The sequence below is a fragment of the Lepus europaeus genome, chromosome 3 (assembly GCF_033115175.1).
Source record: "Lepus europaeus isolate LE1 chromosome 3, mLepTim1.pri, whole genome shotgun sequence".
Lineage (NCBI taxonomy): Eukaryota > Metazoa > Chordata > Mammalia > Lagomorpha > Leporidae > Lepus > Lepus europaeus.
Genome location: NC_084829.1, coordinates 38,184,236 through 38,212,156, shown reverse-complemented (window position 1 = coordinate 38,212,156; position 27,921 = coordinate 38,184,236). Strand labels below are relative to the sequence as shown.

At 50.3% G+C, this 27,921-nt stretch overlaps 1 protein-coding gene across 2 annotated transcripts in view; it reads right to left on the bottom strand.

Annotated features, from left to right (window-relative positions):
* ZFAND3 (zinc finger AN1-type containing 3) overlaps positions 1-5,367 on the bottom strand; it is a 323,622-nt gene extending 318,255 nt beyond the window's left edge. Inside the window, exon 1 of one of the 2 annotated variants that reach the window (XM_062186051.1) lies at positions 5,262-5,367. In XM_062186051.1, the coding sequence (XP_062042035.1) occupies positions 5,262-5,332 (71 nt within the window). In that variant the 5' untranslated portion in view covers positions 5,333-5,367. The remainder of the gene's footprint in view (positions 1-5,261) is intronic. The other variant, XM_062186050.1, reaches the window with a different exon arrangement.
* Between the last annotated feature and the right edge of the window lie 22,554 nt (positions 5,368-27,921).

Sequence of the window (27,921 nt, the reverse complement as noted above, 5' to 3'; positions counted from 1 at the left end):
TAATCACCAAAAATAAAGTGGAATAAAACAAATTATGTTTTCAATAAACTATTGGTAATCATTTCAGGAATGGAATCTATTTTGTGAGATTACGCCTATCCCCATCTCTGCCTATCTTTATTTAAAACACAATTATCAAGCAAATCTAGTCTGTAGGGAAAATGCTTCAACAGAATTAATCACAAAAACAAAATGCCAATAAAATCTATTCTTCTAAAAAAAATGCACCCATGTAATAACTGTTTCATGGCATGATTTGTTACAATAGAAGAGCTTTTTAAAAAAAAAAAAAGTTTTTATTTATTTGAAAAGCAGAGCGGCAGAGAAGCACAGAGAAAGAGATCTTCCTTCCATTGGGTCATTCCTCGAATGGCCACAACAGTCAGGGCTGCACCAGGCGGAAGCCAGGAGCTCTTTCTGGTTCTCCCACGTGGGTGGCAGGCGCCCAAGCACTCAGGCCGTCATCTGCTCTTTCCCAGGTTCACTAGCAAGGAGCTGCTGTCAGAAGCAGAGCAGCAAGGACTGAAGAACAGAACCAGCACTCTGATGTGGATGCCAGTGTGGCAAGCAATGGCAGCTTGCTTCTTTGTAATAATCAAAACGGTGAACAATAGTTTACCTATTAAAATCCCATATTTCGGGTTGGGTGTTTAGTGCCAACTGCTAAAAACACCAGTTGGGGGGCTGGCACTGTGGTGCAGCGGGTTAAAGCCCTGGCCTGAAGCACCAGCATCCCATATGGGTGCCGGTTCTAGTCCTGGCTGCTCCTCTTCCGATCCAGCTCTCTGCTATGGCCTGGAATAGCAGTGGAGGATGGCCCAAGTCCTTGGGCCCCTGCACCCATGCGGAAGACCGGAAAAAGCTCCTGGCTTCGGAATGGTGCATCTCCAGCCGCTGCGGCCATCTGGGGAGTGAACCGAATGGAAGACCTCTCTCTCCGTCTCTACCTCTCTCTGTAACTCTTTCAAATAAAATAAATCTTTAAAAAAAAAAAAAACACTTGGGACACTAGCATCCCATAGCAGAGTACCTAGGCTTGACAGCTGGCTCTGCAATTGCAGCTTCCTACTACAATCCTGTAACACAGCAAGGGAACTGCTCAAGTAGTTGGGTCCCTGTCACCCACTACTTTCATTTGAAAGGCAGAGTTACAGAAAGAGAGAGAGATGTTTTCCATCTGCTGGTTTATTCCCCAAATGGCCACTATGGTCAGAGCTGGACAGATCCAAAACCAGAAGCTTATTCCAGGTCTCCCACATCGGGGCAGGGGCCCAACGACTTGGGCCATCTTCTGTTGCTTTCCCAGGCACATTAACAGGGAGCTGGGTAGAAAGTGGAGCAGCTAGGACTTGAACCAGCACACATATGGGATGCCAACACTGCAGGCAGTGGCTTTACCTGCTATGCCACAGTGCCGGCCCCTCTGCCTTTCAAATACAATGAAAACATAATTTAAAAAAATAATACCTAAATATATTATTCCCTAACTACAAGACTGAACATTTATTTCTACTATACTTTAGGCTTATTTATGAAAGAAATAGTACTTCCTCAAGTTTCCATAATATTTCATTAAAATAGACTGTTTCCAATTGTGAAAGCAAAATATCAGTAACAATAATTGGGTTTTTACCCTTAAGTAGAATCAGGGAGAAAAAAAACTGTTCCATTCTAATTACATTCTCTATTATCTACAGTACATTCCTTTATTCTTTCTGGGTTTGTCTATAATAGTCTAAGTCTGCTCTTTCAACAACTTTGGAAAGTATTTGTGAAGAATCAAGTGACTCTGTACATTCTAAATTACTAAATCATTTTAAATACAGATTCAACTAAAACCACTTGTATCTGTTTAGTTTAGAAGTGCTTTCGTGGAAGTATATTCTTTCTTGGAAGTATATAGTACCTCATTTCAGATATGACATGTGTCATAGAGTATATTTTTTGTCTGATTACTTTGTGCCTAAAAAGAGCAAAGAAAACATTCTTATTTCACTAAAAGTTTTTAAGTCGGGTCTCAGGGATAAGTCATTGTAATCCTAAAAATATCACATATACAACCTCCAACTTTTATAAACAGAGTACTCTTTCAACAATTTCCAAGGAACCAAAGTTTCCCAGTGGAGAGATGGTCTATCTACAAAATAATGTAATTACCTGTACACAATTACACACCAAACCAAGAGGGAAGAACTGGAAGGTAGGTGTTCCCAGCAGTAAGACATTTATAGAGTCCCCTTGTCATTCTCCTTTCCGATTGCATTCTCACTGAAAGACCTCGGAGCTCTCCTGGTTAAGCCCCACTGCATGGTGTCTTGACTAGACAATGCTGGGCAGCGAGTCCTGCAGCCTGAGTCACTGGGGAGAGCAATCCTAAAGGAACTGCCTTTCATCTGTGCGTGCCAGAACCTTCTGCTGAGGCTCCCCTACAAAGGGCAGGGTGTGGGCCCTGGCTAGCTGACTTTAAAAGGCCCATGGCTTCCAAAGAGTGCAATGTTGTATACAGCCTTCATGTTCCTGAAAAGACAAAAGATACCTCCCGAATGGCTTTCACATCGACCTCCTCCTCTCTCTTCTCCCCAGTCACACCAGTCCATGCTATCACAGCTGGCCTGGATCACCCTCTCCGGACAGGGCTCTTAGATTTGGCAACGTGAACATACACACACCACATGCATAGTCATACTCACACACCCATGCCACTCTCAGCATCAACCAATAATCTTCCATTATCACTGCAGATAATCACGTCACTCCCCGCTCAAAGTTCTTCAACAGCTTGCCAGTGCACTCGGGATAAAAGTCCAAAGTCCTGAACATACTAAGGGAGCCAAGTACCACAAATTCTCCCACCTCCTCAGCTTCTGCTCTAGCTGATCCCCATTTATGACCTACCAATGAACTTTGTCTTCCTCCAAAGTGTAATGCTCACTCTCACATCCTGGGTTTCAATCATGCTATTCCCTCTGCCTGAAACACTCTTGTGTTTCCACTCTCTTCTCCTCCTACCCTTCCTGCAATCTGTCTAGGCTAAAGTGTCACTTCTTCCAAGCTCCCTACCTGGTTCTTCTACCTCCCTCCCAGCCAGGGTACATACACTTCTCAGGATACCCTGCACAATTTACCACAACCAGTTGTATGCCCTATGCCCCAGAGGACAGGGCCACTACCCTTCTCAGCCATCAGTATATCAGAGGCACTCAAATATTTGTTGGATAAATTCTAAGTTTCCTTAATGAAAATAACATGAATATGGCTCATGTAATAGGAGAAATGTTCAAAATGAGCTATGGTATGATGGAAATAAGACTTCAATTTTGTTCTCCTTTGGTACAAAATACAAACTAAACAGTTGTCTATAAACACCCTAAAGAAAGGTTAAAACACTGCACAATAAAAACACTTTTCACCATAACAAAAATAGTTTTGTGTTCACTACTCCTCTTGGACAATTTGCAGTTTATAAAAACTGCCAGACGGAACATATCAAAAAAAAAAAAAAAGTTCTGGCTGCTTGCAGATCAAGTAAAACATCAGCACTAGGCTTTCCTGCCTGCTACTACCACTCTTTTACAGAACCACGCTGGCTGAAGTTGGAAGGCTAGCCCATCTCCTTGGTTTCAGTGAGGATTCCACTCATGATAATGGTCCCAAGAACATACACGTGTTGCCAGGAAACAGGCCTCTGATGGATCCCGGGCATTAGTTGTCACTGGCAGCCTTCTTTAGGCCCATGTCTTACAAGTTATAATCTGAGGGCAGCAGACTGATGTCATACATGTGATGGCACTAAGCGTGCCGAAGGCCTGCCAGCTCCACCCTGCAAGTTAATCCATCCTCCTCAAGCCTCAGTTTCCCTATCTAGTAACGAGGACATAATGCTTCCTACCTGGAAAGGTTCTTGTGGGAATGAGACTGTCCAGGAGAGCACGTGGCACACAACCCAACCACTACTGTCAAGTCAAGACCAAGCCAAGACTATAAACCTACAATACGTCCACATACGCAGGACTTTTGACAACGCTTTTGGTAACTGTCACTAATACCCTTCCACTAGGCAGAAAGATGAGAAAGTGAAGATCCACTTCTTCCTTACAACCTTGGGCTTTGACAAAATCAAGGCATCTCCTTTAAGATCCACCTTCTAATTTTTCTCTGCAGTCCTACAATCACGGCCTTAATTTCTACACTAACTCCTCAGATATGGGCAACTGCAAAGACAAACTACTACAGTACTTCTCTCTAAGATGTCCTCCCGATGAATAACTCCCTTCCTGCCCCTATGCGCCTCCATATGTAACGAATCTTTTAAAAAGAAAGCAGCACAGCAGTAGGCCCTCAGTGCCTCATCTCCCCACCAGGAAGTATAGTCATGTGGTCCAACGGAGGCACCTGTTAGGTGGCAATCCACGAAAATTGAAAATCGGAGGTGTTACAAGGAGAATTTAACCTGTACCTTGGGAGGGTGTCATTTTCCACCTCACATTTTTTTCATCTGAACACAAGATATCCAAGTTATCTATGCTGTCCACTGTGAACATCTGTGTCATTTTTTTTTTTTTTAATTAATGGACAAAAGGGAGAATTTGGCAGTCAATTGAGTAACCTGGCTTTCATATTCCCCCAGCCAGGCTGACTTGGGGTTTTGTTGGGATTTTCTGACAAGGGAATTTTCAGCTCTCCTGAAAGGCGTTTGAACAGTCTTATAGGTCTTCCCCAGCCCGGGTTCTGGACTCGATTTTTACAAATGGTCGACGTGCGAACTGCCTCCTGAAAGCAAATGGGGCACTGGGATATAATTTAGGAAGTGATGATGCAAGTCTCTTGGGGACAGGGAGGAGGAAAGGTGAAAAAGTCAGAGGAAATACCCTCCCGGTGCCAGGGCACCCACTCGGGGGCAGGGAGGGCGGCCTCCGCACCGCCGGGGGAAGGGGGCACCCCAGCTCCACCTGGAGGTGCCAAGGCCGCCCCCTCACCCCTTCCTGGCCGCCCAGCCCCCCCCCCCGGCCGTGGCCCCGCCGGCCCCCGCCGGCCCAAGCCTCAAGGGTGGGAGCGCACCCAGGACGGGGCCTTCTTTGCCCACCCCAGCTCCCCACCCGCCAGCCCTCCCCGGGACGCTACCCCTGCCCCCTCCCTGCAGGCCCGGCCGGGGCCCAGCCCCCAGGGCTCCGGCCTGCCGGGCCCCGAGCGCCCACCCCCACCCCAGCCCCCGGCCCCCGCGGCCCCCACCCCGCCCCCGCCCCCACCCTGCCCGCTCTTACCCCCAGAAGCCGCAGGGACAGCGCGGCGGCAGGCTGGGCGCTTTGCTGCGCTCGCTCCCGGCGTCTCCCATGGTGCTCGGCGGCGGCGGCGGCGGAGCTCGGCGGCGGCAGCGGTGGCGGCGGCGGCGGCTGGGCCCGGGCCCCGCTCGAAGGAGGCGGCGGCGGCGGCGGCGGCGTCGGGGGGCTCGGGGCAGGGGGAGGGGGAGGGAGCGGGCGCGCGGGCGGGCGCGAGTCCGGGGCTCCGAGCCGGGATTCCAGGCCGGTCAGCTGGAGGCGGGCCGCACCACTCGGCCTGCGGAGACGGGGGGGCCGGGGGAGGCGCGGAGAGAGGAGGAGGGGAGCTGAGGAGGAGGGGCGTGCGGGTGAGCCGAGGACCGCAGGGGAGGAGGGAGACCCGGCGCCCTCGGCAGCTCCCACCGCCGCTCCCCAGCCAGAGTGGTGTCCCGTGCGGCGGCGCGGGGAAGGACCTGAGGTCCCCGCCGGCTCTGGAGTCGCAGCGGCCGCTGTGAAGCCCCGGGCCCCGCTCGCTCGGCGACACGCTCCCCTCCCCCCGGAGGTTGCGATGACCGGACAATGGCCGCTCCGCCCCCTCCCCTCCGCGCGCACCCCTCCCAAGGAGTCACAATGGTCTCGCCCGGGGGAGCCGCCGCCAAAGCCCAGCAGCTGATCAGCTGGGATCCGGGCGTGCCACTTTGTTCAGTGCCTCAAAGGCGGAGTACGGGGCTCTGGGCAAGGCCGACGGCATTGGGTTAGCAGCCGGCGGTCGGCCTCTGAGATTTTTGTATTCTTGTAACTTTTAAAATCTGAGGCAAACTTACCTTCCCCGTCTGAGGAAAGGGAACAGGTTTCTGAGCGCTCTGGGGCGCGTTGCCTCCCCCCTAAGCGAATGGTACGCCCCAAGCGGGAGGGGGAGGAGCGCACTACTTGTTTAGGATAAGTTGGGCCAGGCCCTGGAGCGGCGGCGCATGCGCCCTAAGACCCCGAAGCCGGGTGCGGGGTGGGGCTTGAGAGGGAGCGCTTCCAAACCCGGAAGTGGGTCTGGGGCTTTCGGGCGTCTTTGGCTGCTAGGAAAGTCTCCGAAGCGGTCGGCTTCGTTTCTTGGCGACACCTGGGAGCCTCTCTTCCCTCAACTACCGTGCCCCTGGGGCGCTCCCTTGTTTCCCGGCACCCCCTCCACCCAACCCATTCTGCCAGTTCCACGCAGACAGCTGGTTGCCTTTTGGCCGCAATGGATTTCTGGGAAGCGCCCCCCCCTCTGCCCACCAGCAGTGTTGGGGCGGGGCGGGGGGCAGCTGGTGAAGTTCTTTGCCCTCTGTTCCCCCACCTCAAAGCCACAGCCCACTCCCTGTGCCCCGCCGGGTTTGGTTCTGGAGTGGAAAGCTGGTAACTGTGGCCCCATCAGTGATGGAAGTTAAGTGGACAAAGAAGTCTGGGGCACTAAGAGTCCTTTGACCCTTCACGCATTCTGGTCTGTATCCAGATCAGAGAAGCTGGCTACTGATGGCTGGTTTCTACACGGAGGAAACTTCCAGCTGACCTCTTGGAGGGGTGACCAGGCGTCTGTGGGCGACCTACTTCCAGGAGGGGTCCCTGACTCGGGAGTGCTCGCCATGCACCTTCCCAGCCCGGCAGCAATGTGAGCGCCTCGGAGGGCATTGCCTGCGTTGGTTTTATGACCAAACGTTGTGGTTTCATTTCTTTATAAACCAGATCATATTTCTCTTTCTGCGTTGTCTGTGGATTTAACATTGCAGTGTAAAGAACAAGGCTCAGATTAACTTAGAATCCTCCTAAACCTGCTGTTGACGTTGACAGTGACTACAAAAATTAAGTAGTTTAAAGCCAAAATACGAATGCTGATTTATGCAAAAGATTTAGTTTTGATGTTGTGAACTTTCACAAGCCTTCAATAAGTACTTGTCAAAAGGCCATAGACTAGGGGCTGGCGCTGTGGCATAACAGGTAAAGCCGCCCCCTGCAGTGCCCGCATCCCATATGGGCGCCGGTTCTAGTCCTGGCTGCTCCACTTCTGATCCAGCTCTCTGCTGAGGCCTAGGAAAGTAGTAGAAGATGACCCAAGTCCTTGGGCCCCTGCAGCTGTGTGGGAGACCCAAAAGAAGCCCCTGGCTCCTGGCTTGGGATTGGCGCAGCTCCAGCCATTGGGGCCAATTGGGGCGTGAACCAGTGAATGGAAGACCTCCCTCTCTGTATGTAGCTCTGACTTCCAAATAAATATATAAATCTCTTTTAAAAACAAAAACCATAGACTAGAAGAAGCCATACAGTATACCTCACTCGCATTGGATTTGTATTATCCTTAAGTCTTCCCTGGAAACTGACCTAAAACTGCTGCACACATGGGAGATTTACAGCTTTGAGTTTCACTGAGGTTAAGTGGGTCTTTTTCTATTGACATCCTAGTGAATTTCTTTTATGGATAGAAAAGGAAACCCTTGGACGGCGCAGCGGCTCAACAGGCTAATCCTCCACCTTGCGGCGCCGGCACACCGGGTCCTAGTCCCGGTCTGGGTACCGATCCTGTCCCGGTTGCCCCTCTTCCTGGCCAGCTCTCTGCTGTGGCCCGGGAGTGCAGTGGAGGATGGCCCAAGTGCTTGGGCCCTGCACCTGCATGGGAGACCAGGAGAAGCACCTGGCTGCTGGCTTCTGATCAGCGCGCCAGCCGCGGTGGCCATTGGGGGGTGAACCAATGGAAAAGGAAGACCTTTCTCTCTGTCTCTCTCTCACTATCCACTCTGCCTGTCAAAAAAAAAAAAAAAAGAAAAGAAAAAAAGAAACCCTAAAACCAAAAAGGAAATTTTAGTATAGAAAGTGATTATGTTGGCCGGTGCCGTGGCTCACTAGGCTAATCCTCCGCCTTGCGGCGCCGGCACTCCGGGTTCTAGTCCCAGTCGGGGCACCGATCCTGTCCCGGTTGCCCCTCTTCCAGGCCAGCTCTCTGCTGTGGCCAGAGAGTACAGTGGAGGATGGCCCAAGTGCTTGGGTCCTGCACCCCATGGGAGACCAGGATAAGCGCCTGGCTCCTGCCATAGGATCAGCACGGTGCGCCGGCTGCAGCACGCCTACCGCGGCGGCCATTGGAGGGTGAACCAACGGCAAAGGAAGACCTTTCTCTCTGTCTCTGTCTCTACTGTCCACTCTGCCTGTCAAAATTTTAAAAAAAAGAAAGTGATTATGTTTTTGGTTTTTTTTTTTTTTTGGACAGGCAGAGTTAGTGAGAGACAGAGAGACAGAGAGAAAGGTCTTCCTTCCGTTGGTTCACCCCCTAAATGGCCACTACGGCAGGTGCTGCGCTGATCCGAAGCCAGGAGCCAGGTGCTTCTCCCGGTCTCCCATGGGGTGCAGGGCCCAAGCACTTGAGCCATCCTCCACTGCACTCCCGGTTCGCAGCAGAGAGCTGGACTGGAAGAGGAGCAACCGGGACAGAATCCGGCGCCCCAACTGGGACTAGAACCTGGGGTGCTGGTGCCGCAAGGCGGAGGATTAGCCTAGTGAGCCGCGGTGCCGGCCAGTGATTATGTTATTTTACCCACTGCTTGTCTTCCTGCCTGCCAGTTATTTAGTGAGCATTTATTGAGTAGCTAGTACAGGCATTTCCTAAACCCAGGGAGACTGAAAGGAACAATAAACTGTAGTGTTCCATCAGCAGCTGCAGACTCCCTGCCAAGGAGAAATTCCATCCTTTGGGTTCCATCTTCTCTCAGGCTTCATTGCCTGCCCTTCTCTCTGCATCCTGCCAACCAGCCACTGGTTTCACCCCTCTGGTGCACTTGCGCCACTGCATTCCCTTGGTCCCTCACCCACTCCACGACTACCCTTCCCCTCTTGCCCAGCACGCTCCTGAATGCTGCCGCTTCAGGAGCGTGTTACATTTTCGACACCTGCCAGTCCCTGCCTAGGCTGAGTCAGTCCCTCCTTCCTCTGTCCATGTGATCTCTATGATGAGATCAGAAAATGCACGTTTGTCTCCCTGTTTCCAAAAGGACTGAGATTGAAGCAAACACAACCCGTGTGTGTTAAATGGAAGAACTGGGCTCTTTTGTCTGCAAGTAACAAAAAAACTCACTTAAACATCCTCATGCCAAACCAAATATATATACACACACAGATATGCATATGTATCATTGCCCAAGGGTACAGAATACAGCAAGCGCTCTGAAGGACTGAACAAGAACTAAAATAGCAACAGGAAGCCAAGTGGTTATTCGCGCAATATCTCTGTTTCTCTCCCGTCACTGTTCTTTCATCCATGTGGCTCTGTACAAAACTGCTTCGTTCTGTTCTGCAGAATTGTTTTCACTGCTTCTCTGGGAGCAGAGTTCAAGCTTACCTATCCTCACTTCGAGAACCAGCAGAGACTAATTAGTATCATGAATCCCAATTTTCAGAAGAAAGAACCTGATTGGTCCAGCTTATATCAGGTTGTCTAATCTCGGCACAGCTTCCTCTGACCCATGGAGCATTATGTAGTCAACTCTTTGTTTTGTAATGCAAACATGGTTGCCGGAGGCCCATCCTAGTCAGCGGCTTGACTTGAAAAGTTTTATATATATATATAAAATATATATATTTCTCAAAGGTCAGTAATGTTCCTGGCAAAGATTCCAAAAGATGTCCACCACTGACCAAAATTTAAAAACATAAAGAGCAGTGGACATGTTCAAGATTTTTCCAAAACAATGACTCCAAAACTATTTCAGATCTAAATTTAAATGCAAAACTCCCTCAAAGAGGCCTTCTGTGACCCCATAACCTGAATCAAAATTATGATACCATATTATTATCTTAAATGACACCCTCCTCCTTGATAACGCCTATTTCAGTTTATAATTAAATATACATTTGTGAGTCACCTCTCCAAAGATCATATCTGTTTCGCTCACCATGATAAACATGATGCCCAGGGCACATTTAGCAGGCATTCAATAAATATTTGTTGAATGGGAAAAGGGCACAACAACCTGTTATCAACATGAAAAGGCCTGTATGTGCATTGGCATCCTGATCAGACTGTCCTGGGGGAATGTCTCAGTCATCAACCCATCTTCCATTGAAGATACTGAAACTCAGTACTAGCATTTTTGCCACTGTCGTTGTATGAAATGAGAGCCAGGTTCACCTGCCTCCTACCATGATGTTCCCAGCCAACTAACTCTTCACTCCTAGTTCCCAAGGTCTCTGTCTGTAAAGCCCTTGATCCAATCTTATAACACGCACACTTAGTTATCTGAGAGCTCAGAGAGGACATAAAATTTCAGGGCATCATCAAATTAGGGGAACAAAGAGTGGGGGTAATTGGCAGAAATGCTCTGGTCATAATTATCTTCACTATTTTCTAGTGTGGATTACATTCCAGATGAACCTGTAATGTGACTCTTGGGAGTAGTTTGCAATCACCATTGGCCCAAAAGGAGCCGTCTGTGTGCTCAGTAGGGTCTAGTAAAGGATAATATTAATTCTTCAGCAGCCAAAGCTTTTGAAGTAGCAACTGAGATTGTATGGGAAAGAGCCTGGGCTGACTCAAGGGCAGGGCCTCATAAGGGCTGCTTTCTTGCTAACGGTGCAAAGTCCGTACAGGACCCTGAAGTCACAACCAGGGCTGGGAACCTTTTTCTGACATTTGGATATTTACATCATTCATGGGTCATAAAAAAATTACCAACTGAAAAATTAGCCTGCTAGAGATTTTATGAATTCCAAGTCCCACCTGTGGTTGCCTTGGCAAGGCCAGACCAAATGATTTCACAAACCTTGTATGGCCTAGAGGTTGGGTGTCCCCAACCCCTGACACAACCGAAAAAGAAAAAAGAAGTAGAAGAAATTGATAGAGACCTGAGAGGAAGCAGGTAATCTCCTCCTGTAATTCTCTTCTTGGTTCAAAACCTTTTGTCATTATGATTCACTCTAACTTGATGTTAGCCCCAATATCCAATCCCAACTCTGCCCTCAAGCTTAATCCTAATCCTAATACTGGCTGTAAAATTTCACCCCACATTTCAAACCTAATCCCAACTAGGATTCTGTGAGTTTCACAAAGGCTCCTTGCCTTGCCACTGAGTTATTTCCCCCAGTTCTTCTTTCTTCTTGAGACCTTTGACCCTAACCCACCCATAACATCCTGGACCCCTGGGAAGAATGGGAATCAATATCAATAATCCGAAGGAAACAAATGAGCTCTGGCCTGCCAAGAAAGAGAAAACGGGGCATTTTGCACTTGCAGGGGAGGTAGGGACCCTGCCCAGTCACAGCATGTCCTGTTGCCCAAGTCAGGACATTATTTGAATTCCAGAAAACATGAGATCAAGCAACCTGTGCTGGCAGGCAGCAGAAAGCCTAAGACCCTTTGGCAAAACAATAAGGTTCTCAAAGAGCACAAAATCTGGCACCTGCTCTCCTCTCACATTTGGGTTTGATTTTCCACAAAGCAGGGTGGGGAGGGATGTTGTTCTCCAAGCCACCGAATCAACCCCTCCTCTGAGGCGCCTGTGGCTCCTGAGCTTTCTGGATGTGCAGTTGATTCTTTGAGTCACTCACGGTCCAGTTGGCATGGATAAACTCTCAGAGCCAGGGGAAGAGAAGGGCAACCAAGCATGTTGTCTCCATCCCGTCTCAGGAAACTCAAAATAAATGAAATAAAACGAAGGGTGCACGGGGAAGAGAGGAAAGCGGAGGAGGAGACGCTGCCATTTCACGTCCCGGGCTCCTCGTGTTCATGAAGCAACTGTGGATTTCCCTGATGCTCACACCCATCTTGGTGTGAAATTTGATTTCACTGACTTTTAAATTTCTTTTCCAGAATGGAAATCATTGTTTTTCCCAGAAATGCTTGACCTTTCTTGGGAGAAAGAATTCAAATAATGAGAAAAGTTCTCCCTACCACACACCACCCCCCATCAAGGGTCCCCTGTGCTGGCGGCGCAGTGTGGAGCCCTCCAGGATACTCATTTGTGTATGGTCTTATGGATGGGGTCATGCTCTAGCGGATTCGATGTTGGCTTTGAGATATGTCATGAACGTCGTCCCTCTCTCCGAATGTGGCTTTGCAGTATATTCTTGGAGCTAAATATATCCATCAGCATTCTCCAGAGGAACGGAACCAATGGGAAGCATACACATGTGAGATTTATTACAAGGAGTTGACTGGCGGGATTATGGAGGCGGAGAGATCCCAGATCTACATCTGAGAGCACCTGTGGTTTACGTTCCAGACTGGGTCAGGAGAAGACTGATGCCCCACTCAGACCAGCCGGCTGAGGGTGAAGCACCCTTTGTTCTATTTAAAAGGCCTTCAGGGGCTTAGAGAAGGGCTGCCTAATCTGCTTCACTGGATCTACTCATTTGTGTTAGCCTATTCAGACTGCTCTAACAGAATGCCATCAACTGCGTATTTTAGGCATGGAAAGCCAAGATTCTCTGGCCAAAAAAAAAAAAAAAACCTAAATGAAAAATCTCTGCGAGTGAGATCCCAATGGAAAGAACAGGCCATCAAAGAAGGAAGTACCTTTCTCTGAAGGGAAGAGAGAACTTCCACTTTGATTATGACCTTGTCTAAATAAGATCGGAGTTGGCGAACTCAAAAGGCTTCCATAGCCTTGGCAACTCATGACAAGAGCCTGGGGTGATTACTGACGCCATAAATAAGAGTATCAATTTGTTAAGTCAACAACAGGAGTCATTGTGCACTTACTCCTCATGTAGGATCTCTGTCCTTAATGTGTTGTCCAATGTGAATTAATGCTATAACTAGTACTCAAACAGTACTTTACATTTTGTGTTTCTGTGTGGGTGCAAACTATTGAAATCTTTACTTAATATATGCTAAATTGATCTTCAGTATATAAAGATAATTGAAAATGAATCTTGATGCAAATGGAATGGGAGAGGGAGCGGGAGATGGGAGGGTTGCGGGTGGGAGGGAAGTTATGGGGGGGGGAAGCCATTGTAATCCATAAACTGTACTTTGGAAATTTATATTTATTTATTTATTTATTTATTTTTATTTTTTGACAGGCAGAGTGGACAGTGAGAGAGAGAGACAGAGAGAAAGGTCTTCCTTTTGCCGTTGGTTCACCCTCCAATGGCCGCCGCGGTTGGCGCGCTGCGGCCGGCGCACCGCGCTGATCCTATGGCAGGAGCCAGGTACTTCTCCTGGTCTCCCATGGGGTGCAGGGCCCAAGCACTTGGGCCATCCTCCACTGCACTCCCTGGCCACAGCAGAGAGCTGGCCTGGAAGAGGGGCAACCGGGACAGGATCAGTGCCCCCACCGGGACTAGAACCTGGTGTGCCGGCGCCGCTAGGCGGAGGATTAGCCTAGTGAGCCGCGGCGCTGGCCTTGGAAATTTATATTTATTAAATAAAAGTTTAAAAAAAAAGAATACCATCAACTGAAATTTACTCCTCACCCTTTGGAGGTTGGGAAGTCCAAAGTCAGTCCACACGAAGACTCCATCTGCTGAGGCCCGCCTGAGCTCCTGGGTCGTGGATGGTGCTTCTGGCTGTGTCCTCACATGGGCTCCTTAGCCCTCGAGGCTCATTTTTCCCACCACTCATTCATTCATTCATTCATTCATTTATGTTCCTGTGTTCATTCCACAAGTGCTTCCTGAGCACCTACTATGTGTTAGCTACCATTGTAGGCATCAAGGTGACGACAGTGCATGAGACATGTGAGCCTCCCTACTGTGGGAGTGCTTGTCCTCTAGTGGAGAGGCCAGCAGTAACTTTTTTCAAATGTATTGAAGGACATATCCACATTTGCACTTTTTAAGTATTTATTTATTTGAGTGAGAAAGAGAGCTCTCATCCAATGGTTCCCTCCCCCAAACGCCCGCAGCTGCCAAGGCTGGGTCAGGGCAGAAGCCAGGAGCAGGAACTGGATTCAGGTCTCCCATTGGGATGGCAGAGACCCAGTTGCTTGAGCCATCACTGCTGTCTCCTGAGCTCTGCCTGGGTGGAAGCTGGAGCCAGGAGCTGGCGTGCAGTTGAGCCTAGGCACTCTATTGGGGATGCAGGCCTCCCGACTGTTCAAATGCCTGCCTCCAGTGTAAGACTTTTTAATGCTAATAATAAGAATATTAACCCTCTGTCATATGCACTACAAATTAGTTCTCTGTCATTTCTCTGAAATCTGTCTAGGCCTTTTGATTTTCAAGAATATAAGATGAAAGGGAAACACGTGACGTGAATTAACCTTGAGTTGCTAACAGCAGCACTTTTAATATGACCTCTAGTTGTTGTCTGAAGCCTGCCAAGGAGACAACTTAAGGGGAAAACACAGAAATGGCATGGAAAAGGGGGCAAGTGCCGGCAGACTCCCCCAGGCCCGCCCCACCTTGCCAGGGGCAGCCTCGGCTCTGTGAGAAATGGCCGAGGCCTCCCCGGGTCGGCCCCGCCCCTTGGGCTTGGTGCCAGCCCTGAGTGTCTGGAATGAACATCCAGGACACTGCCCAGCCCTCCTGACTTCCTGTTTAGAGGGTTGTTTTTTTTTTTAAAGCAGCCAAAAGGCGAGGTTCTTAAGCTCTGCAAGTTCCCAGACGCTAGTCCCTTGCTCAAATTTGTACAGTGCATTTCTAGACATGAATGGAATCACGTGTGGTTTGGCTGAACTCTTGAGAACTGCCCAACTAGAAGAATGAAGTATTTGGGGGAAGGGAGACAGGTTAGGGGGGAAAGGGGCTAGAAATCTTTTAGGATGAAACTGGGGAGGTAGCCCAAGTTGTGAGGGTTGAGCTAGAGAGTCAGCAGCAGGCATTTAGATTGCCAAGCAGAATTAGTGGCAAGGGGAAGCAGTTATGGTAAGAAAAGAGGCCCACTTGTCCGGGGTGGAGCTGAAGCGTTAAGGCTGGTGTCTTAGTTTGGGTTTCCGCCAAAGCTGACCCTGAGTCAAGGATTGGGAAATGCAGAGAACATAGCTAGAGAAAGAGGGTGTGTCGCCGAGTCAGCTTTCACCGCGAGGACGAGCCTGGGCAGAGATAAGAGCCTGAGTCTTTGGATGGCCACTGCCATCAAGAGTTGCCACAGATTACAGCACCTCAGCCTGCCTTTGCAGGCATCAGGGGAAAAGAGCTGGAGACCGGCCATCACTCTGAAGTGGAGGGATGTGGAGGGGGCATTCACGGTGTTTGCTGCAGCTGGGGACAGTGTGTGTGTGTGCGTGTGTGCATAGACTTAGAGGATGTGATATTTGCTAAAATTATCCAGGGGCTTCTCCCTAAGGCCGTGATTCATCAGGTAAGGCTGTTGTCTTCTGAACAGGATTTCGGGGTAGAGTTAAGGTTACAATGGAGATTAGAGAATTGGAGTCCTATTAAGGGTACTCCAAGAGACTTCATCCTGCCCAACTTGCACAGCTAGTAGGTGGTAAGCCCATGCAGGCGTTGGGCCTTGGCTGTGATATTTCAGGGCCCATTAAGAGGACAGAGGGCAGGACAGCCTGGTCCAGGGAGGATGGGTTCCACAGCCTCCCTGCCGCCAGCGGCTTCCTCCATGGCAGCCAGGAACTGGGCTATGAGGAGGCTGTGCAGCTGCCATCTGCTCTCTTGGCTCCATTGCCTGGCAACGGCCTGCCCAGGTCTGCTCTTTGCTCTGAAGGAGGCGGCATTCCTCCACGGCCCACCGGGCAGGATGGGGAGCCGAGCCCTCGCCAGGGCCGGACCACATGATGGATTCAGTGATTATGGCTTTCTGATGTGGGGGCTGCTCAGGCATGTAGCAGACGCAACCCCATCTGGTGCGTTTCTTGAAAGAGCTGCTGGAAGGAAAAATCTACATACTGCTTGTGCTAATGCGAGTGTGTTCGTGTATGTGTGCGTGTGGCGGGCTGTGTGTGCACACAGGGACAAGTGTATACTCAGGGCTGAACCAAGGCACGTACGTGTGTGTCCATGCATCCAGGCGTGGCTATGAGCACTGGGAGTTCAAAGCCATTGTTTTGAACTTTCTTTCTCAGAAATCTTTCAACAGGAGGGCATCAATATATAACCATGCTACTGTTTTCTGGATGCTTCCCACATGCCAGTAACTCCAGTAGGTGCTTTGTACACACTGGTTATTGTAATTCATATAAACCTTACAGCTGCTCTGAGTAAGGGTTTTTATCTCCTGGATTCTGCTGTTGAGGAGTCCAAACTCTTGAAGCTACATGAGCTGCCCAAGGACTCAATTTGCAAATGGCACAGCTGAGATTCCAGACCATGTCTCTCATTCCACAGAGCATGATAGTTCATGTCCATCCCTTCCTACATCTTCTCAGAACAAGAATGGACAAACTGCATCTACATGCAACAATAGGATGACTCATAAAACTACTGGGGAGCAAAAGAAGTCACACCGCATGTACCGCATGATTCAGTTTATAGAAAGTTCAAAAGCAGGGGGAACTAATCTATGGTGGCAACTGTTAGGAGAGGGGCTGGCATGGCGTTGTGGCACAGCAGGTTAGGCCACCCCTTACGACACCTGCATCCCGTATCAGAGTGCCAGTTTGAGTCATCACTTTGCTTCTGATCCAGCTTCCAGCTAATGCACCCGGGAGGGGAGCAATGATGGCTCAAGTACTTGGGCCCCTGCCACCCACCTGGGAGACCTGGTTGGAGTTCTGGGTTCCTGGCTTCAGCCCAGCCCAGACCTAGATGTTGCAGCAGCTATTTGGGGAGTGAACAAGTAGATGCAAGATTCTCTCTCTCCCCATCCCCTGCCCCCATCTCTGTCACTCTGCCTTCCAAATAATAATAAATCTATAAAAGGAAAAAATGAGGATAATGGCTGGCGTGGCAAGGGGCAGAGAATGACTGTTAAGCAACACTGAGGGTATTTCTAGGGAGCTAGTAATTGGTAATATTTTATTTCTTCATCTGAGTGCTGATTGCCCGGACCCATTCAGTGTCTGGGAATTCACTGAGTTACACAAGTATGATTTATGCATTTTTCTATATGAATGTTTTGTCTCAGTTTGAAAGGAAAACAAGCATCTCTCCAGAGGCTCTGAGGGCTTCAGCAGAAGGAGACGTGATGAAGCCTACCCTTGGGAGGGCTCCTTTTCTAATTAGGGTGATCCAGTCCAAGCTTCGGGGAGTTTCCAGGCTGCAGAGTCGGGGTCATGGGAGGGTGTTGAGGTGGGGGGACTCCGAGCTGAGTGCTCCAGGGGAGCCGACAAGGAGGAGGCATGGGGGCCAGAGGGAGTCAAGTCTAGAGACTGAGTGGTCAGTGCTGGTCAGTGTGTAGTGGCTAAGAGAACACCGTGGACTTTGGGGGTCCACGAGCTTGTGTTGGTGGCTCAGCGCCATCCTCTGCTGGCTATAGGACATTGAGCACGATTTAACCCTCCAGCACATCAGAGTAAAGACTGCTCTGAGAATCCAGTGAGATGCTAGAGGGAAAACACCCAGCACAGAGCATGGTCCCTGCGATTGAACATGGCCTTCCGTTAAACGTGGGATTGGGAAGTAAAGGAACCGGAGCTCTGGAATCTGAGTGCTTCCCCAAGAGTCAGAGAGGCTGGCGGGCGGCAAGGGGCCTCCCACTTACCCTGGGTAGTTTGTGGCTGGACCAAGGTGAGTTATTCCCCAGGGGACAGGGCCTGGTCTGTGGTGGAAAGGCAGGCACAAGGGTGGTGATGGTAGCTGGGACTGACGGACCTGCTTTGCAATGCAAGTCTTCCCAGGAGAGATTCCAGAAAAGGCACTTGGCAGGAGGATCCAGCCTTAGGGGAGTGGGAAGAGGTTTGCAGTCTGGCAGCCTCGCTGGAGAGGAACCTTCGGGAGAGAAGAGTCTACTTTAACAGAGGCTTACGAAGCTGAATGCTGTGGGGTGGGAGGTAGTCCCCTTTGAAATTATTTTGAATCTACTCCTATTTTTTTTTCCACAAAATACAGACTGGAGCTGGGCATTTAGCCTAGGAAGGAAGACACTGGTTAGGTTGTCTGCATTCCCCATGGGAGTACCTTGCCTTTGACAGCCAGCTCTGGCTCCCGACTCCAGCTTCCTGCTCACGTGGACTTTGTAGAGCAATGGTGATAGCTCATGTAATTGCACCCCTGCACCAACGTTGGGAGACCTAGACTGACTTCCTAGCTTCCAGCTTCAGCCCCATCCAGTCTCAGCTACCATGGGCATCTGGGGAGTGAACCAGTGGATGAGAGCTCTCTCTGTCAGTCTATCTGTCCATCTTGTCTGTCTGTCTTTCAATTAAAAAAAAAAAAAACAGAGACAGATAGATAGTGCTTTGCAAACTGGTGAAGGGGTTGAGTTTGGCCAGGCTGAGAGACTGCCAGCCCTCCAGAAGCTGACAGATGAGTGACCTAAGGAAGAGCCTCCTGACTCATTTCCTAGCTCAAGCATCAGCTACTCCAAGAAACTTCCTTCCCCAGTGACCCACTCAGAACTGAGCACTTTTCCTTCCGAGCACCTGTAGGTACTGCAGATGTCGCACACCTGTGGGAACCCATCGAAGACAGAGACTTGCATCAGTTATTTTTCTGTTTAAGTCAGGAAACCCCAAACAGCAGCAGCTTAAATACAACAGTGTTTTATTTTGGTTGCATTTAAAAGAAGTCCATAAAAACTTGTACTTCAGAAGATACCATCAAATGGAGTCAGAGTTGTGGCACAGCAGGTAAAGCCACTTCCTAGGACACTGGCATCCAGCATGGGCGCTGGTTTGAATCTTGGCCTCTTCATTTTTTTTTTAAAGATTTTATTTATTTATTTGAGAGAGAGAGAGAGAGAGATTTTCCCTCTGCTGGTTCACTCCCTAGATGGCCTCAATGGCCAGGGCTAAGCCAGCAGTCTGGGACTCCATCCAGGTTTCTCATGTGGGTGGCAGGAATTCAAGTACATGAGCACTTGAGCCATCATCCACTGCCTCCCAGTGTGCACATTAGCAGGAAGCTGGGTGGGAGTCAGAGTAGCTGAGATTTGAACTAGGCCCTTCGAGCTGGGATGTGGGCACCCCAAGTGGCAATTTAAGCCATTGCACCAAATATAACCAGACTCAGTACCAGTCTAACCTTATTAAGTTACCCCTGGGTTCCTTAATTTTTGTTTGTTTATGTTGAGATATACCTTCCAAAAACATCAAATGTACCCCTTGATTTAACATAGACACACAAGCCCCCCTATAATAGCTACCCAGATCAGGATAGTGAACTTTCCAGAAACTAGAAAGCACTATCAGCGGCAAACCCTTCTCTCTTCTTTTCCCCTCTTGAGGACTCCTACTCCTCTTACTTTATTTTACAAAGCAATCCAGTCCCTCTCGGTTTAGGTCTCCCCATCCAAGCTGGGCCCACGGACCTTCTTCTCTCCAAGGAGGCAGGAGGGATGGCAACAGCTTCCTTCAAAATAGCACTTGGGGGCGGGTGTTGTCGGGTAATGGTTAAGCCTCACAGTGGAGTGTGGCTTGAGTCTTGGGTACTCCCTGCTTCCAATGCAACTCCTTGCTGATGCTCCTGGAAGGCAGCAGATGATGCCCCAAGTGCTTGGGCCCCTGCTACCCACGTGGGAGTCCCACATGGAGTTCCTGGATCCTGGCTTCAGCTCAGCCCAGACCAGGCTGTTGTGGCCATTTAGGGAGCAAACCAGTGGATGGAAGATCTCTTTCTGTCTCTCCCTTTCTCTCTGTCACTCTTCCTTTTGATAAATAAATCTTTAAAAAAGAAATAAGAATGTAAAAAAATAAAATCCACACTTTGTTTTTCCTGCACGTTGGAGATGAAGACACTGAGAAGCAGAGAGGTCAAGTAACTTTCCTGGATCCCCAAGCTCTTATGTATTCATTCACTCATTTTTAAAGGTTTATTTTATTTATTGGAAAGGGAGAGAGAAGGAGAGAATGAGCTTCTGTCCACAGTTCATTCCACAATTGGCTGCGCCGGCAGCAAATGGGATGCGGGCTTTGCAGGCAGCCGCCTAACGTACCAGGCCACTTGACTCTGAAGTCCACCGGGGGTGGCTTGTTCATCTCCATATGCCCATGACTTTGCAAAGTGTCAGAACACATAGTCAGAGCTCAATTAGTGCCTGCTGCATCTGCAGCTAATTAAAGGGTGGCTTCGGGGAGGAAGGCGTCCTAGGCCCGTGGGGAGAACTGGAGCAGAGAAAGGACAAATTGTTTAGGGAGTCAGTGGAGGGTGGAGGGCAGTGAGGTGAGGCACTGGGTTGCGCAGCCCCCTCTCCCTGCGCCTTCCCGGAAGCAGGTGCTCTGGGCACTGGCTGCTGCCATCATCCATCAAGGCCTAGCAGCCTGAGGAAGCTCAGGGCCCATCCCGCAGGACACTTGCAATCAACTTTGGTTCAATTTATTCCCTCTAAATGACTCTGAGATGTAAATAAAATTAAATTAATGCCACTGTGTTTGTCTCTGGCTGGGACTGTAATGGCTGCAGCGATGCCACCCATGAGATGGGCTGGGAAGGGGGAAGCCTCTGCAGCAGCACCGTGTACCCCTCGCCCTCCCCACTCTGGGGAGATGCACTCCACGCTCCACAGTCACCAGCCTGGGAGTGGGAGGCTCCAGCCACTTCTCCCCACTTTTCTTCCATCTCAAACCCAGCCCACCCTGACTCCCACAGCCCACCCTCACCCCCTGACCGCGTCAGCTCTCAATCTGTCAAAGCTCTAAGGTCAGGCAGAATGGCTTTCTCTCTTAACCTATGGCGTCAACAACATACACACCCGCAGCCAGTCTGCAGGGAACCACCTACAAATAGCTCCCTCTCCAGCACTTGTCCCTGGGGCCACTCGGCCAGCCATGATGAGGCCCATTGCCCTGGACCAGGGCCTCTCAACCTTGGCCCTATTGACGGTCTGGCTACAGAGTTCTCTGCTGGGGGTGTTGGGGGGGGGTGGGGGGGACTGTCCTGGGCTTCCTAGGATGTGGCATAGCATTCTCAGTCTCTACCCAGCAGGTGCCAGCACACACCCTCACTTGGCCCCAGCCATTGTGGCCATTTGGGAAGTGAATGACTGGATGGAAGATCTCTCTCTCTCTCTCTCTCTCTCTCTCTCTCTCTGTAACTCTGACTTTCATATAAATAAATAAATCTTTAAAAAATACACAAAGAAGAATCATGGCCTGAAAACAGAACTCCCTTGGGCTTTCCCCATTGGCAGAGAAGCCCCAGATGGAGCAGGTCATCATAGGCTGGAGCTCTCCAGTGAGGAGATTTCCTGCCAGGGGAGATTCCCCAAGGATGGAAATTCTACATGGGAGGTGACTTTCTAAAGAAGACCCCAGAACTTAGGAAAAAAATATTTATTTGAAAATACAGAGAGAGAGAGAGAGAGAGAGAGAGAATCTTCTATCCCCTGGCTCACTCCTCAAATGGTTGCAATGGCCAAGGCCAAAGCCAGGAGCAGGAACTCCTTCTGGATCTCCTTCTGGATATCAGGGTCCCAAGTATTTGGGGCATCTTCTGCTGCTTTCCCAGATGCAATAGCAAGGGACTGGATCAAAAGCAGAACAGCCAGGACCCAAACTGGCGCTCTGATATGGGATGCAGGCAGTGCAGGCGGCTTAATCCACTGTGCAAAAACAATGCCTCTCTCCCCCACAAAAAAACACTTTTCAGTGACCGGAATGGTGTAATTGTTTGATGGGCATCTGACCTGGCAGTTAAGATGCCTGCTTCCAGCCCACATCAGAGCGCTCAGGTGTGCGTGCTAATGCAGACCCTGGGAGGCCGAAGGTGATAGCTCAAGTACTGAGGCCCTGCCACCCCTGTGGGAGACCTGGAGCCCCAGCTGTAGGGGGCATTTGGGGAGTGAACCTGCAGATGGGAGCTCTTTATCTGTCTCTTTGTTTTTCCTTTCTTCCTCCTTCTCAAATAAACAATTAAAACAAACAAACAAAAAAAGACTTTTCAGTATCTTTCTAGAATGCAACTGTCCCAGCCCCCTGTGCAGCAGGTTGGAGCCTGGCAGAAACACTTAACAAAGTTCTTCCCCTGGGGCCTGGTCAAGAGCAGCTGGGAAGGGGAGGAGCATTGTCTTCTGGGGCTCAGAGGTCCTGACAGCAATGGCCGTGAATTTGCCCAGGGAGATGGGGCCAGGGGCCGGTCCTCAGCCCACGGTTCTCTCCCTCATCTTCCTTCAGCCATCTCAATTTTCAGAACAAGCCATGGAAAAACAATCCAGTGATTTTAACTCTATTTATAAATCTCTTGGAGCTTTTATGTGGTCCAGAACATTCCAGCTTACAGAGAGGAAATCAAAGAAAATGTTTATCATTGCAGGACAAAGCCCGAGCCTGGAAGTCCACCCGGAGCCTGGGAGGTGGGGGTGGGTTAAGGAGTCGGATGGAAGGCCAGAGGGTGGTGGGGGTGGATTGCTACTGCCTAGTGATTCCCTTATCACAAAAGAATTAAAGTCGCACCGTCCCATCCTTGCGCATTTCATCATCATCTGAGTTGCGTCTACGTGTTTGCAGCATTTCCGCGTCCTGCCAAAGTCTGCTGCTGGCAGAGTTTCTGGGGCTTTGAAAGCCAGTAGAAACTGCAGCCCAAAATTGCATTCATAAGCTGCAGGCTGTCTGTCAAGCAGCTCAGTGCGAGTCGGATGTTTATGTGACCCGTGGCTGCTGGGCTCATGCTGTAGCATCTTGTGTCCGTCCAGGCCCAGCTCCCTTGGGCAATTTTCCCTAGGACACCCTAAAGCAGATGATAAAGAATCCGCTGACAAGGACAGATGGGTGAGCACAACACAGCTTCCCATGGTTCCAGTAGCACGGCGCGCGCTTCCAAGCACAGCGCTAGCCCCTGCCAGGTGACAGAGGAGCTCCCTCCATCCCTTCACCCCGGTAGATTTTGTATGAAGCCATCCCACTAGTGACGGCTCCCAGGTTCACACGGCCCCTGGGCCTCTCACCCCCTGCCTGCTCCCCCGCTACCGCCCTGCCTGGGCTGACCCAGACTCGCTCCCAGCCCCAAATGGGCCTCACCCCAAGGGGCTGTGCCTGCCATACCAAGGGGACTGCAAGGGCTCTGTGTCTTCCTGTCGTGTTCCGTGAGGAAGTGTAAGGAATCTGGACTGTTTTCTAGAACCTTCTTGGAGAGCCAAGGTTTAAATCCATGCCTCTTTTTCTTCAAAGCCAATTCAGACCCATTAGGGTTAAGCAGGACGCCCTCTGTGCAGCAGGGCGCTGCCCTCCTTCCCTGTCTTCCCCGCCCCCTGGTGTCCACGTCCTCCAGCCTTCTCTATAGCAGCCCCCTTCCACACGGGCCATTAGTATTTTATTGATGGCACTGGGCTTGGCGGCTCTGCCAGCTCCCCCTCTTTGACTTTGATGGATGATGAGTGATGGGAGAGGGGAGTACTCTGTGTGTGTGTGTGTGTGTGTACTAAACAGATGGGGACAGTGAGGCGCACAGATAGGACAGAATGCAAGGCCGAATAAGAGGCCCACGTACAAAGGTTGGCTGTGCAAGGAAGACGCAAAGAGGTAAGTTGGGAGGGGAGAACCAAAGTGGGACCTTTATCAGAGACCCACCTAGATCGAGAGCCAGAGGACTTGACTTTCATGACCCCAGTGTGCCTCTTTCTCACCCACAAAGCGGGGACAATAGTAGTACTTACTTTAGAAGGCATTGTAAGGCTCAGGTGAGTTAGTATAGCCAGAGCACCTGGAACAATGCCTGCCGGCTCCGTTTTCTTGTACATAAGTATTTGCTGTTGTTTCCCTCATCGCCTCTGAATCCCCAGCCCGAGCATGGGACGGGGCGGGGAGAGAGACAAACCTCCTTCAATCCCTTTGCCCCATGGGCCTTTTCACTGCCCATGGACCCCTTGCTGACCACACCCTCTGCCAACCCTTCCCCGAACCATTCTCTGTCTCTGGAGAGCTGCAGCCCCCTCACACCCCACCCCATGCATTTTCTCTAGAAAACTCCCCAAGTTCTCTCTCCCCTGCACTTCCTCACCAAACTGGACAAGCAGTTCTTCTTATCAGGACTGTGAGTCCAACAAGGGGGAACACTGGTTGTGTGACATCAGAGATAAGGTAGACCAGAGGGTTCAGAGTTGGTGTTAGAGGGACCTTGGGTGCTGGGCTGCAGTGTGGGTTTTGTTCTGTAAGAAATGGGGAGCCGCGGATGGTGTTAGAGAAAGACCATGGTGTGGTCCGGGTTACGCAGCAGCGGGCTTGTCTTTTAAAGACTCTCAAGTGCAGGAAGTATGCCAGGCTCATCCCAGTCATTTACCAGTGTGGGCGAATGAGCTTCAGATACTTAGTCGGAGCAAGTTCGATGGCAGGGAAGAGGAGGGAAGCCATGAGCCTTTGGGACGACTTAGCCTGCAGGTGCTCGACCCTGCGGCGGGGGCTGAGACGGACTCCAGGGCCAGGTATTTGATCACAGGCGCTTTCTTGTGACAGCGCTTGGGCTGGAAGTCACGTAGAGAACAGGGCACAGCTAAGTCATGCTGTGTGCACCTGTCCAGGCCACTTTGGGGTCCAGACTCCAACACACACACTCTTGGGGACACTGTGGAGTCTCCATGAAGTTGTGAGGGTGAGGAGAGAGAGCACAATGGTGGCAGAAGTTTGATCTGACACCTGCCGCCTGGCTTCTGCCTGTGCAGCCTTGACATCAGTGGAGCATGAACCTCAGTGTCCCCATCTGTGAAGTGGGTTGGATGATAGTTCCTGTCTCACAGTGTTATTTCGAAGACTCTGTGTTCACTCACTTGACATGCTCAGACGAACACGCAGCGCAACAGAGTAAGTTCCTCAATAGGGCGAGGGTCTTCCCAGTACAAATTGTAAGGCACTGGATTAAGAATAAGGACAGCTTGGTCTCATTTTGGTCCTGGCGGCTCCTCCTTTTCATTTCCTACACGGCTCTGTTGTCCCCAAAGCAGCCCCTCCTTCCTCTCACAGGCACAGTCTCCTAGGGGCCCAGGGTTCCTTTACTATGGCCAGGCGCACCGCCCCCTGGGATCGCTTGAGGGGCAGTGTTTGTCCTGATCTTTGACAACAGAGGCTCTAACTAGGCATTCAAAATGAGGAGAATCAGATGGAGATAGAGATGGAGACGGAGACAAAGACAGAGACAGAGACAGAGATAGAGACAGGTAGAGACAGAGGTCGACATAGAGATAGAGCTAGAGGTAGACACAGAGACAGAGGTAGAGCACCACAGGGGCCTGAGTTGCCTACAGGTCTTGTAGTAGAAGCTCATTTGGCAGAGGCCCTGTATGTTGGGTCATAGCTATGATGGTCACCTTTGGATTCCACAAGACTACCCTCCAATTTTTTTTAAAGATTTATTTATTTATTTGAAAGTCAGAGTTACAGACAGAGAGAAAGAGAGGCAGAGAGAGAGGTCTTCCATCCACTGGTTCACTCTTCAATTGGCCAAAATGGCTGGAGCTGGGCCGATCCGAACCCAGGAGCCAGGAGCTTCTTCCGGGTCTCCCACACGGGTGCAGGGGCCCAAGGACTTGAGCCATCTTCTGCTGCTTCTCCAGGCCATAGCAGAGAGCTGGATCGGAGGAGGAGAAGCCAAGACTTGAACCGGCACCCATGTGGGATGCCGGCACTGCAGGCAGCGGCTTTACTCACTATGCCACAGCACTGGCCCCTCCCTCCAAATTTTTAATAATGAATTTCCCCTTGGTTCTCTAAGTTCATTTCCATTGCTTGCAAGCAAAGTACAAACAAACATAGTCTATAATCTCCCTCTGTGTGTGTGTATGTGTGTATATATATATATATGTCCATGTGTGTTTGGATATACACTCCTACTCCAACACACACACACACACACGTACACATTGCTCATCTCTGTCACCTGTCATTAACCAAGGTCAGGCACAGACTCACCCCAGTGGCCTTCTTCTCTTGCAGCTACTTCCTCCCGCTTGGGCCCCAGCCCTAACGACTTCCTGAAGTTCCGTAACTATAGCTCAGTGCCTTTGCACCTGCAGGGTCCTCTATCAGAGTGGCTCCCAGAGGACCCACTCTTCTCGGGTTTCAGGATTCGGCTCCAGCGTCACCTGCCCCTCCCCTGGCCCTACCACCTCTGTCCAGTCTGGGTCAGGCACCCCTCCTCTGTGCTTCTGTGACACCTCCTTCTTCTGCCAACCGAGCACTGGCCACACTGTGTGGTGTCAACTGTTCACCCATTGACTGCTCAGGGCCTGGGGGCCACCAAGGATGGCGGGGGCTGTAGCCCAGTGCCCAGCACCATGTGGGCCACACAGCGTGTGCTCAGAGGAGGGCGGAGGGGCAGATCCGAGTATTTATTATGTATGCTGTGCTCCTTTTGTATATTATACTCCTTGGTACTCTCAGAGTGGCCTATGAAGAAGACATTTGATAGACCTGGAGACTGAGGATGAATTAGTTAGCAATAGTTCTGTTGCAAGTAACAAAGATCCAAGAAAAATGTTTATTTCTCACTTATATGAAGTCCAGAGGTGATCTGTCACCACAGCAACTTGGCTGCATCAAGTCCTCAGGGCTGACTGCTCCACCAGCCCTAGGGTGTGGCCCTTGTTATCATGGTCTAAAATGGTGGCTAGAGCTCCAGTCATCACATCTTTGTTCCAGGTAGAAGATAGATGAAGGGAGAATGAAGAAGAGGGCAAAAGGCGTGTGGGTTTTCAGGAAGAGTTCCCAAAGCTGTCACATGACATCTTTGCTTACCTCTCATTAACTGACTTAGTCGCATGCCCACCGAAGTCCAAGGGAGGCTGGGAAATGTCTTCTGGGCAGCCATGTGCCAGCCAAAATTTGAAAATGTGGAAGAAGAGAGGCTGCACTAGCAGTCTTTGCCACAGAGAGGTCAAATGACCCACCCAAGGTCACACCGTGGAGAAGTTACCAGAGCTGAAGCTCAAGCCCATCTCTGTGAGACACCAGAGCCAGCGTTCCTTCCAGGAAGCCATGCTGCTTGTATTCAAGAGAACAGGGCAGAGGCTGGCGTGGTGGAGCAGCGGGCTGAGCCTGGCTTGTGACACTGACATCCCACATCAGAGCACGGGTTCGAGTCCCGGTTCCTTCTGATCCAGCTCCCTGCTAACGCACCTGAGAAGGCAGTGGATGATGGCCCAAGCACTTGGACCCCTGCCTGTGGGAGACCCAGATGGAGTTGCTGGCTCCTGGCTTTGGCCTGGCCAAGTCCTGGCTTTTTGGTCATTTGGGGTGGGTGAACCAGAGGATGGAAGATCTCCCTATCTCTTCTCTCGTGCTCTGTTTTTCAAATAAATAAATAACATATATATATATGTGTGTGTGTATATATATATATATATAAAACAGAAGGGGGCAAGGTGGGTAGAGGAGTATGTATGGAGTTGCAGATAAGAGTTTACAGTCAAGGTCAACACAAACAAATGCAACCAAAACACAGGTCCTGGCTCAAACCTCCACAGGATACACAGCCTGTTCTTGAGGGACAAATCCTTATGGTGTCACTAGCCAAAGAGGAGGAGGTTGGGCCAGGCGTCCAAGAAGGACTGGGGTCCTTTTTGGGCAGCAGCCTCCAGGGACCTAATTTTCTAACTGTAGCCTGGAGTGACCCCTAGGGGGGAGCTGGGAGTAGGGAGATTCCCTCCGGATGGTTTGCAATGCTCCAGGACAGCGGAGTGCTAGGCTGCAGATGGGGACTACCAGCTGCTAAGTGGAGCTTGCTGGATTCTGTCCTA